The 12,500-nt window shown below is 48.8% G+C and overlaps 1 protein-coding gene across 8 annotated transcripts in view; it reads right to left on the reverse strand.

The window, feature by feature from the left end:
* Positions 1-2,147: 2,147 nt before the first annotated feature.
* The window catches only part of zeb2b (zinc finger E-box binding homeobox 2b), a 77,077-nt gene continuing 66,724 nt past the window's right edge, over positions 2,148-12,500 (reverse strand). For 6 of the 8 annotated variants that reach the window (XM_027019304.3, XM_027019301.3, XM_027019303.3 and 3 more), the window contains 4 exons: positions 11,534-11,642; positions 9,143-11,133; positions 6,999-7,179; positions 2,148-4,419 (listed from right to left, as the gene is read on the reverse strand). In XM_027019304.3, the coding sequence (XP_026875105.2) occupies positions 3,812-4,419; positions 6,999-7,179; positions 9,143-11,133; positions 11,534-11,642 (2,889 nt within the window). In that variant the 3' untranslated portion in view covers positions 2,148-3,811. The remainder of the gene's footprint in view (positions 4,420-6,998; positions 7,180-9,142; positions 11,134-11,533; positions 11,643-12,500) is intronic. The other 2 variants (XM_027019306.3, XM_035523153.2) reach the window with 1 other exon arrangement.

Raw genomic sequence — 12,500 nt, forward strand, 5'->3', positions numbered from 1 at the left:
CTGCTCACAGGGTCCCTCTCCTCCGGCCAGACCAACAGCTGGCCTCTCTTCTGACACCGCGATTGGCTAATCCCTGCTGGTCATCTCTGTTCTCCCTCTCTCTCTCTCTCTCTCTCTCTCTCTCTCTCTCTCTCTCTCTGTCTCTCTCTCTCTTTCTCTCTCACCAACTGCCCGACATTGAACTGCCTCTCTCTGAAAGTGCCAGGTCTGAATCTTCTTTTCTGCCCACACACACACACACACACACACACACACACACACACACACACACACACACACACACAAACACCCTGTCCTTCCCCTGGCTGCAGAATTCCAGAACCAGCATATGGACTATGTACATAATTTAAGAAGGTCAAAAGAGTTGCACGGACCGGGTGTCTGACTCTGAACTAGGGCAAGTCGTCACTGGGGTGGTTGGGGACTGAGGTGGGGGGGTGGGGGTCCACTTTGCTGACCGCAATTCCTAGAAATTCATACTACAGAACTTTCTCTTAAATGAAACAGGGAAATATTCCGAACGCGTCCAAGTGATGAAGCTGCTTAGCTCTGTGTTCCACTGTAGTGTGACTAATGGTTCTACCTTCCTTGCCTATGGACTTAAGATGTCTGTCATGTGCAAATAGACTCACTGGGCTGCCAGCAGCCTAGTGCCTGAGTCTGGTAATACGTCTCCAAGGTATACGGGAGTGCAGCACAAGCGGAGTTGTGTTTCGTGTATGCCGAGGAAGCGGTCTTGGCCTCTCCGGGTTTCTTCGGCCCTGTGTGTGGTAGCGATTTGGTTGTGGTCTAGCAGGGAGTGAGAGTAATGTCTGTTTTTACATGGGAAGATTTAAAGAGCGGTCCAAGAGCCATGTTTCAGTGTACATGCTGGAGACCACCATGCAGAGCCAATGGCAACATGAGCCCACCCCTTACCGAGGGGGGCCGTGTGGAGCTGTGTGCGGATGAAAATGTGAGTCCTGCAGAAAATGTGTAAATCTTTCTGAGCTGTATGCAGTGAATCATCAAAGAGGAACGACTCCAAACAGACCCATGATCCAGCCACACACACACACACACACACACACACACACACACACACACACACACACACACACCATAGCAATAGCACACAAACGGCAGCAGAGCAATGAAGGAACGCAAGCATGTGAATTCTTTGTTACGGCATTTCACAGAAACCCCTTCAACACTCACAAGTTTTGCTCCTGGCACAAACGGGCTCACCTGGGCTGGCTGAGCACCGAGGATCCGTCAGCCTGCTGCTCGTGCTAGGAGAGCAGGAAACGCAGCGTTTTCTGGGAGCGCAGGGAAAAAAATAGAGCGTTGATAGACACAAATGGAAATTCCAGAGTGCTCCAAAAACAATGGCTGCATGATGTCACTCCAGCTGGCACGTCCACGGACCGGGAAATCTGGAGCTCTCCGGCTTTTAATAAAAAACACAAACGAAGGCTTTGGGTCGAGGAAACTGCGAGCGATGACACTACAGCTCGGAAACGGAGCGCTTGTTACGGAGACAAGTGCCTGAGTTTTCCCTCGTGATCTGCTCATCGCAGAAATTAGATCATCTCATCTATGTCTCATCTATGAGCCCTAGGGGTTTTCCCCCCCACTCAGGTAGGCGTGTTTTGGCGGGAACAGGTGAACAGGGTGTGGGTGTGTCAGGTAGGTGGAGTTCGGCCTGTGTACCTGCTTTCACCTGCTGTGTGTGAAGGAGGGAAGATTCCTTAGCCCCCCCCCCCCCCCCCCCACAGACACACATGCACACACTCCCCCTCCCCTCCTCCGCTCCTTTCGACAACCAGGATTCAGCTGTTCGTATGAGGCCTGTTCCCAGGTCAGTAGACCTAACACACCCACTGCTATTGCTGTCTGGATGAACACTTTGATATTCCGGTTTTTAGCAGTTTGGGATTTTTATACAGATTGACAGCTCACACTTGATGTATACCTCTGAAAAAAAAAAAAAATCTGGAATATTATTGCCTGTTCAAAATATGGCAATGTTAATATCAGAAGGTTCCTCCAAAAGATACTGTTTCGGAAATAATAACAGCAAATTTTAGCAATAATGGTGATTACCAATATATGTGATTCTGTGTTGTTGCACGCAGTAAAGATGGAATAAAGTTCTGTGTCAGGTCTTTAATTTGGCTATTTTTATTCGAGCATGGTCATTTCCAAGAGGAATTACAAATTAAAAATTCAATAATACTTTTACAAAGACATTTCAGGAAAGAGTCTTTTTTCTGTCGTGATATCATACGTTGTGTTGTAACAGTCCCTCTTCATTTTTTAGCTAAAAAACAAGATGAAGAAAGTGGAATTTTTTTTTTCAGTGGAAAATACAGTGTTCTCACAATATTGTATCAAAAGTTCCCAAATTTGGAATTTTCAGTAACTGGAAAAAAAAAATAAAAACAAAGAAAATTAAATCATAAGCTGAAAATTTGCAATTCACAATTAATGTTTTAAAACACAATAAATGCTCTCTTTACGTAAAATTTGCCCAAATGATCGTCATGTTTCATTTTACTAAAATATATCTATATATTGAAGAACTAGAATACTGTACACTACAGTATGAAATAAATAAAATCAGGAAATACAAAATGGGCCACATAAATAAAATGTTATTTAAAACTAGAAATAAAATGAATTTCGATTTTGTTGTACGCGAAATGGTTTGGTGTAATACTGACAAAGAGAGAAAAAAAAAACAGAACGGAAAATTGCACAAAGATGATGTAAACTAAAGAACTGGTGCGTGCTTTGCTAACACTGAGATGGTGCTCCCGTGGAGAAGGCTAAGGAAATGCCCCGTCCCTCCTTTAACACTATACAGGGATGGCACTTGTAGAAACACACAGATTAAAAGGTTTGCATATAAGGCTTTTGTTTTTTTGTTTTTTCACTTTAGTCTTCTCTAATACAAAAAAAAAAAAAAAACAACCTTACAAAGGCTTTTTCCTTCAGTCCGTTTCTCCTTCGTCTCGTCTCCAGACCTTTTCACTTGCTCTACACAGTCTGTTTAAGACTTTGAACGTCTTCCACCCAAACAGATATATATGTTAAGTTCCTTCACATAGAGTAAATTCAGAGGCCTAAAAGTGTGTGGCTAGTTGAGTAAACACCAGGCTGAGGACACAGTGGGACGGGGATGAGTCGTAATACTGACAGACCGCAGCAAACCTGCCATAGCCTCTGTGTGGTTTTTTTTTTTTTTTAATTTTCAACACTGTATAAATATACATAGGCAATACTTTTTATTAATTTTGTAGTGATTATAGAAGCGGAGTGCAATTTTGTACAAGTTACTAGTTTTGTGCTATAAATACTATGGAACACAAGGTTTTAGGATGGTAGCACCACACATAATTTTAGGCCTTAATACTGTACAATTTTTTAAACATATTACATTTATTTTTCATTTTTGCATAATGCAGCTTCTTACAAAAAAAAAAAAGAGAAAAGAACAACAACAACAACAGAAAAAAAAAAAAACCCTAACAAAAAAAACCCGTGTCCCCGCCTCGTCCCTTCCCTGACCGGATGATTGGCTCAGACGCCTGTCCGTCTGCAGACGCTCCCCTCTGGTTTTCTTGTTTTTTTGTTTTTTTTTTCTTTTCAGTCCATTAAATGGAGTTGGCGGGAATCCGGAGGCCTCGTGCACATCCGCCTGTCTCGTGCGATCGGGCCGCAGGGTTGTGCTGGCCAGGCTGACCGCGCTACCGGTGAAATCAAGAAGAACGCTGACGAGACGCAGGATGGGGGTGGAGGGGCAATCTTCTAGAGCGCAGTAGTCTCGTTACATGGCGTCCTCCATGTTGTCCTCGTGGTCAGATTTGGTTTCCGTCTTGCCGTCCAGCGAGCTGTCGTCCATCGAGTGCTCGCCGTTCTCCTCGTCGCGCGCCGTGTCCAGGTCCGTGTCCACGCTCTTGTTCTCGCTCTCCTCCTCAAACTCCTCAAACTCCTCCTCCCGTCGACCCCCCCTCTCCTTGCCATAGGGCCCCTCCGCCTCCTCGGGCCGCGCCCTGGCCCCGCTCCTGGCTCCGCCCCCGACCCTGTCGACCACGACGCCGTCGCGTAGGATGGCGTCGCGTTCGGGCCGCTCGGGGTAGACGGGGGGCGGGGTGAGGCCCTGCAGGTACGCCCGCTTCATGAGGAGTTCGGTGGGCTCCAGGTGCCCCTTGTCCCGCGCCTCCCTCTCGGCCGCCTCGCGCTCCTCCGCCTCCCTCTTGCAGTAGGAGTAGCGGTGGTTCATGTGCTGGGAGTAGGAGCCGGAGTGGGAGAAGCGCTTGCCGCACTTGTCGCACTGGTAGGGTTTCTCGCCCGAGTGCAGGCGCGAGTGCTCGATCAGGTGGTGCTTGTGTTTGAAAGCCTTCTTGCAGATCTGGCACTGGTGTGGCCGTTTGCCTGCAGACACACACAACGACAGGGCGCGCGTGGTGAGTGGAAAGTGTCGGCCGCTTCACACACACACACACACACACACACACACACACACACACACACACACACACACACACACGCGCATAATACAGTGTTACAATACTCACGAAAGAGAAGGATTAGACACCAACTAATAAGAAAAGAAAAACTAAATGACCCAGATGGAAAAACGAGCAAAGAAATAATGTAATACATGTTAATAAATAGTTGTATGTTTGTCTACTCTGCGTTCGGTTCTGGGATTAATAAACACACAGACACACATGGTCTGTGCTACATTTGGGCATTTACTTTCCAAAATTCCCTCCTAGAGGTTGAACATGGGGGAGCTGAGACGCACACACACACACACACACACACACACACACACACAGACACACACACACACACTTTATGTTTTGGCAGAAGAGTCGCACAGCCAGAAATGCAACATAAATAAACCAGCACAAAGCAAACAAACCCAGTGCTGCTGCACAGGAACAAACAAATATAAGATGAAATTAAAATGCAGTCTCCTAAAGCTCTCTCTTTCTCTCCCTTTCTCTCCCTCTCTCTCTCTCTCTGTCTGTCGCGCTGTCTTCACTCTGTTTTTTCCTCCAAGCCTTGCCTCTGTAAACTCGGCCACACTGTGCTGAGCACCATGTTTGCGGTCCAAGAACGCAGCGGCTACTAATGAGGTGGGATTTCATGACATCATAGACTAAATGACATCACCAAAGCCACCGTCGCAGCAGCAGGAGGAGAACGGACGAGTATGGGGGGGGGGGGGGGACAAGGGGGAGGGAGGGAGGGAGAGGGGAGGGAGGGAGAGAGAGAGAGAGAGAGGAGGGAGGGAGAGAGAGAGAGAGAGAGAGAGAGAGAGAGAGAGAGAGAGAGGGAGGGAGGGAGGGAGAGAGAGAGGGAGGGAGGGAGGGAGGGAGAGAGAGAGAGAGAGAGAGAGAGGGAGGGAGGGAGGGAGAGAGAGAGAGAGAGAGAGAGAGAGAGGGAGGGAGGGAGGGAGGGAGGGAGGGTGTGTGTGAGTCAGGCTACATGTTTTGGGTGAGTGTACAGGTACTGTCTGCCAAGCCCTCTTTTCTACACTGAACTCAGCACATCCAAAGTATTCTGACTGTGTGTTTGACACGGATCACACACACACACACACGCGCGCGCACATACACACACACGCGCACGCACTCATGCACACACACACGCACGCACGCACACACGCGCACGCACACGCACGCACGCATACGCACGCACACACTCACGCACACACACACACACGCGCACACACACGCACACACGCACACACACGCACACACTCACGCACACACGCACACACACGCACGCACACACGCACTCACACGCACACACACGCACTCACATGCGCACACGCACTGGAGTATGTCCTCTGGCATTTCAGCGGATGTGACAGCACTTATGAAATGGCACACTTGTATGCATACATCTAGCCAATTGCTGACCACAAATAGCACAGGAATGCTCTTATCCAGCACCCCCCCCCCCCCCCCCCCCACAGGGGGCGGAGCAGACACAGACCCTAACAGAGATTCCTCACTTTACTCTCCCCAAAACTAGGAGCCACCAGGAAGAGGTGATGCAATCCTCAGAAAGTGGAGAGGCGCAGAGGAACGAGGCCATACCATCATACCTTTCCTCCAACACCTCATCCAATCGGACGCATTATACGGGATTTAGGCAATCAGAGTAAGTGAGTGTGTAAGGGCAGATCATTATCAGAGAAGAAAGCTGGAGCTCCTCCAGATCTGGAACATGGTGTGAACTTGGGAGCTCCCTGCCTTTTAGTCAGACACATCACTCTTTGGAACCTAGCGGAGATGCCAGCGAAGGCTTACTTTCAGTGAGCCTGTTTGTGTTGCTGGAGTTGTTGTGCTGGCTGGTTTTGCATTCGCCAGCCTAACTGCACTGTAGCTGTCATTTAGATGTAGATGTCATCAGATAAAAACTGAAACACACAGTCATCAGTAGTGAAGATCTTTCAGGACACACATACTGAGAGTCAGAAAAGAGCACCGTACATTTTTCTGGTTCACTGACAGATTCGTGTAATCTTTACTTTAAATGAATGTGTTCTTTAAGCTTTTTTCTGTCTTTCTGAGTCTGTCTGTTTATTTGCTTGTCATGATTTTTTCCCCCATTATAACTTTGCTTTCTTTTAACATTTCCAACACTGTCTCACGTTTCTCCACATTCCTCTCATGGAAGCTATAAAACGTCTCACGCTGTCAACAAGAGAGAAACACGTTAGTTTTCCGTTCACATCCAACTAAAACTGAACAACAAAAAAACAAAAAACAAAAACAAAAACCAAACTCACAAAATGAATAAGCAGAGTTAAAAAAAAAAAAAAAAAAAAAAAAAACAGGAAATAGAATAAGCAGAGTTAAAAAAAAAAAAAAAAAAAAAAAAAAAACAGGAAATAAGGGAGGAATAATATTCTAGAGAGAGAGAAAGGAGGGGTTTAGTAAGACAAACAGGAAGTAAAGCAGGGTAAAGTAAGTGTCTGGAACAGTATGTACCTGTGTGTTCATATTTGTGTCTTAGGAGGGAACTGCTCTTCTGGAATGTTTTGTCGCAAAGGTCACACGCGTACATACCACTTTCAGTCTTCTTAATCTTCTTCCGGGTCAGACAGGCGTCTGAGTCTGTCATGTCATCCAGACCGGAGAGATAGCCTGCCGTGCCATCGAGCAGTTCCCCCTTGAGAAAGGAAAGAGAAAGAAGAAAAGAAAAGCACTCTTTAAAATGTTTTAAAAAAGGATTGCATCCGTTATACGCATTCAGTGGGAGTCAGGCTGCTGTTCGGGGGAGACCTATTGAAACTTGCTAATAAATGTTTCACAGGAAATGTCAAATATAAATGACTATATATATGCTGCTAAATGTTGTTATTTTCTTGCTGAATATTTTTCATTAAACTGCAAATTTTCTGAATGCAAGGTAATGGATTTGTTACACTGCACCCATTTGCATGGCAGCACATCTTATAAATTAAATATTAAAATGTTTGTGACTTGAAAATGTATAAAAAGGCAGGATATTACAAATGAGCTCCCTCCCTCCAAATATGCTTAATATTACCTTTCTCCATATATTTGCATTCAAATTTGGTTTAATTTTATACATGAAAGAGTGTTAATGCCATATTTATCTGTTCCTCCTTTACTAAGGAGATTACCCCGATAGGCTTAAACTTAAATTAATGGGGAAAAAATATTATTGCATTAGAGGGTCATAATAATACGAGAAATAAGTCTTGGTAGGGCATATTGCCACAGTCGTCTAATTTCCAAGCAGTAATGATTAAATCAAGAGGTGCGCTAAATGACCAAAATTGCACAGTGCCTCTGCCCTCATTAGGAGTACTTGCTCTGGTCTGACAAAGATCCTGTGCGCAGCGCCACGCCGGCTTCTTAAGAGCGCCGTGCTATCATTCCGCAATCAATTTGAGCTAAATGCCCGTAGCTGTATTTTTAAAATCTAATTTAATAACTTAGAATAGGAAACATTATTAATACTTTTTTATCAGAATGGTTCCGTCTACGTTAAACAGCCTTTAGCGGTGCGCTGTAATGAACACGGCGACGGTGCATTATTAATCCACATGTTCACACTCATTCTGGTTCCCCTCTCTTTAGAGATACAAAGGAAAAGCACGAGAGAGGTAGAAGGAGAGAGGGAGAGAGAGAGGGGAGAGAGAGAGAGAGAGAGAGAGAGAGAGAGAGGGAGAGAGGGGGAGAGAGAGGTAGAGGGAGACAGAGAGAGAGAGAGAGAGAGGGAGGGAGAGAGAGAGAGAGAGGGAGAGAGGGGGAGAGAGAGGTAGAGGGAGAGAGAGAGAGAGAGAGAGAGGGAGAGAGGGGGAGAGAGAGGTAGAGGGAGAGAGAGAGAGAGATAGAGGGAGGGGGAGAGAGAGAGAGAGAGAGAGAAGGAGAACAGGAGAGGAAAGAAAAGAGTTCTGCTGAAATGATGAGGTTCTTTGTGAGGCTTGAGACTTCATCGTAACTCATTGGCTCTTTCTCTGTGCCTACAGACCCGAGAGCTGAGCAGTTGCACACACACACACACACACACACACACACACATGGACGCGCGCGCGCACGCACACACACACACACACACACACACACACACACACACACACACGCACACGGGCACAGATGCAGCTCGACATGGTGAGGAGTGCCCAGAGCATCTGCCGTGGCGATGCTTGCTTCCCTCACCCACTCAGACACTCCGCGGCAGAGCCTGGCAAGGCGCGCCCCTCCCCCGTCGCCAGTGCTAAAACAGCCATCGACTGCTAATGCTAATGACGCGTGCTACAGGAGCTAAGGAGCTAGTGGCGCTACAGGCCACTACGCAGCTGTTTGTCTCTCTCTCTCTCTCTCTCTCTCTCTCTCTCTCTCTCTCTCTCTCTCTCTCTCTCTCTCTCTCTCTCTCTCTCTCTCTCTCACATGGACGTCCAGTGCTGACGGGTGGCAGCAGGTGTGCGCTCCTCCCTTGCAGTGAGTACCTTTTAATTAGCAGCAGAGAGAGACAGAGCGCACGACAGACACGCAGACACGCCGTCGAGCGAGGGGGAGGGGAGAAAAATCAAAACGAAAAAAACAAAACAAAGCCGGAGTCTTTGACGGTAGACAAGGAGCTGGTGGGCTGGACTTTTTACCTGGAACCCTGGCTTCCGCTGGTACTTCCTCCTCTGCTGCAGCTCAGCAAAGCTGGCGGCTCCTGTGGTGTAGGTGTAGGCCATGTGGGGCAGGAAGCTCATCTGGTCTAGCGTGGGGTAGGGTCGCAGGCCCGGGAGGCTGGCCTGCACAGGGGGCATGAACGGAGCCGCAGGGAAAGCACTCTGAGGGGGTAGGGAGGTGTACAAGGGCTTGGCAGCGAAGGGGTTAATGCCAAACATGGGGCTAGTGCTTTTGTCCAGGCTGCTGTTGGGGCTGCCGAACTCCTTCTTGGACAGGTAGGCGAGGTTGAGTGGCTCCTCCAAGTGCTCGCGGGGCGAGGCGATGGGGTTGTGGTCCAGTGGGGCGCCGTTGGGCTTGGGCCGGCCCCTGAGGGAAAGCACATGCTTGGGCTCCTTCAGGAGCTTCGGCAGGGAGAGATCCAGCGGCTCCGCCTGCAGGTCCTCGGACGTGAGGCTGTTGGGCGTGTAGGAGCTGCTGTGCGAGTTCTTGGAGGAGGCCGAAGACAAGTTGAGCGGCGACGGCGTGTTGCTCCTGGAGTGGTCCAGCTTGTCGCCGAGCTGCTTGGGTCCGGGGAACTGAGGCGTTTTGGCGAGCCTGAGCGGAGCGTCGCAGTTGTTGATGTTGTTGTGGAGCTCGACAATGGAGGGCGACGTGATGCGGTCCAAGGATTTTACCAAAGACAGAGGAGACCGAGCGTGGGCAGAGTCTTTGATAGGCATGTGGTTAGCTGCAGGAAGGCCCACCTCCAAGGTGTTCCTGTCTAGAGGAGGGGTTCTGGAACTGGCATACTGATACACCTTCCTCTGCTCAAACCACTCTTTCACGAATTCCTGAGGAAGGCCGACCGCTATGGAAATCTTCAGTAGTTCCTCTGAGTTGGGCTCCATGTTCATGGCGAAGTAGGCTTTAAGTACTGACATGTGGTCCTTGTAGGGGTTGATGGAGCTGGTGAAGACCTTCTCGGAGATGATGGCCGAGAGCGGGTGGGCGTGCTTCTCGCCGAACATCCCCTGCTTGCCGGGCATGATGTTGTCGCTGGGCTGCAGGACTGCCTTGATCTCCTCGTTCATCTTGCACAGGTATCTCTCATGTTGATGTAAGGGGATTGGACCCGGGAAGGTTTCTTTACAATACTGGCAAGAAAAAGGTGTAAACATTATGTTGTTCTCGTGCATTTTCTCCTCTGCACCTAAATCTATCATGTGGTTCAACTTTTCCTTCTTGATATTGCTAATTTGTCTCTTAGAGTCCGTGTTCAAGCTCTGGAGGCAGGCTTTGGCTTCGTTGACCTTCTCTAGCGTGTAGTCAATGATGCTCTTGGTGGCGCCGTTGTGGTTGACGAGAGGAAGACCAGTCTGGGGTCCACCGGGGGAAGCCAGTCCTTGCTTTCTCTCCTCGATCTGGGATCCCAGCTCCTTCATGTAAGCCTTCAGCTTGGAGAGTTCTTCGGGCTTGCAGTCCATCTTCTGCCGGCACACTGTGTTGTCCACAATCTGGAGCACCTTCTGCACCTCGCTCAGGTTGTTGGCCAGGGACGGGTACCCCAGTGTCTGGCTATCCATGCCTACGCCTAAGTGCTGGAGGGGACTCTGGGAGTTGGGAATGCCCAGAGGGCTCCCTGCCCCCATCCCGCCGTTCAGGAAGGGCGCCGGCGTGCCGTAGCCATGCGATGCCATCATCAGCTTGTAGTCATTGAAGTCCAGTGGCTCGGATTTGATGCTGAGGTGAGTGGGTTGCTCGTGTGGCCCGAGGGGCTTGCCGTTCTCCAGCTTGTGCCTGAGCTGGGTGATGGCCGCGTTGGTCGGGGACGAGGACGCTGATGTAGGGGACGAGCCAGACTTCATGCTGTTCCTCATTCGGCCGTTGACGGTGATCAGGCCGATGCACTTCTTACTACTGATGTGAGAACTGTAGGAGCCCGAGTGGGAGAAGCGCTTCTTGCAGTTTGGGCATTCGTACGGCTTTTCTCCTGAGAGAGAGAGAGAGAGAGAGAGAGGGAGCACAATGTCATCCTGCACTGAGCGTCTGTGGCTCAATTTCTTAAAGAAATATATTTGATATGAAAGGTGCATTTTGCGTCTAGAGCAAAATGTAGTAGGAATCAATACTGGGGGGGAAACGGTTGATTTATATAAAGATGAACAAAATAAAGCATCAGGCAGTCTGATTAAACTGCTCGCTTTTGAGCGATATGGGGCGAAGCCAGCGAAGCCGCGCAAATCATCCTCTGCTGGCAGGAAGCGAAAAAAAACAACAACAACAAAAAAAAAAACCAGGGATCAATTTTTGAACATCCACTGAAGTTCAGAACAGTCTTAACTGGAGGTAATGAATATTCAGAGAGAGCGCGCCCGCCTGCCGCTACCCACCACTGTGGATCCGCAGGTGCTCCTTCAGATGGTGCTTGTATTTGAAGGCCTTGCCACATTCTGTGCATTTGAACTTGCGGTTGCCAGATCCCTGGTTCAGCAGTTGGTGCTACAGGAGAGAGGATATTTACATGAGCTCCTTACAAACACAACGGGAGAAGAGTTCAGTACATAATCGCAATCGGTGGCGGGCGCGACGAGCCAAATGGCGCCAGCCGCCCCACCCCGCCTGGCCTGGCCGGGCCTCCGTGGCTCCGCTGAGCCGGGGCGAGTGCAGCCACGCTCACGATAACAGAGGACCGCATACCTTTTAATTTCCTGACTCGCGTGCCAGCGAGACAGGGCTTTGGAATCTGGCAACACCGTGAAGTAAATAAAAGACTGCGATTTTAAAGAGTTTTTTTTTTTTCTCCCCTCATTAGAGAAGGCAATCTGATCCACTTTTATTAATTTAGGATAATCGCTGGAATGAGACCCTGCATATTTAACGAAGCCCTCCCTTAGCATACCTGAGAATGAAGTTAATTATGCCAAAAAAGGTGGGCTTGGGTAAATGTTACAATTTGATAATTGGAAGTGTGTTTTCAGGCGGCTTTACGTCTTCAATGGGCTCTATAATAACGCGTGAGTGTGGCGCGAAGGCTGGGCCTTCATTTTCGTGTTCAAAGATAAAACATTGGCGGTGCGGCCCACGCATTTGCAATTCAAAGCGGAGACGGTGGAAAAAAAATAAGAAAAAGATCAATATAATCAGCATATAATAGCGATAACAACGGCGACGTCGAGGACGAGGTGCGTAAGCACGGGGTAACTAGGCCGCACCAAGCGCACACAATTAATTCAGAGTGGGAGGTGAGTGTGTTAAATGGCCAGGGGTTCACAGAGGGCTTGTGAGCGGTGGTGGAGCAGAGCCACCCGGGAGCCACGCCGGCAACTGGCAGGGTGCGTGAGCTCGGCCCGCATTCCG

Source organism: Electrophorus electricus, chromosome 3 (assembly GCF_041902795.1).
Source record: "Electrophorus electricus isolate QZ-2024a chromosome 3, ASM4190279v1, whole genome shotgun sequence".
Lineage (NCBI taxonomy): Eukaryota > Metazoa > Chordata > Actinopteri > Gymnotiformes > Gymnotidae > Electrophorus > Electrophorus electricus.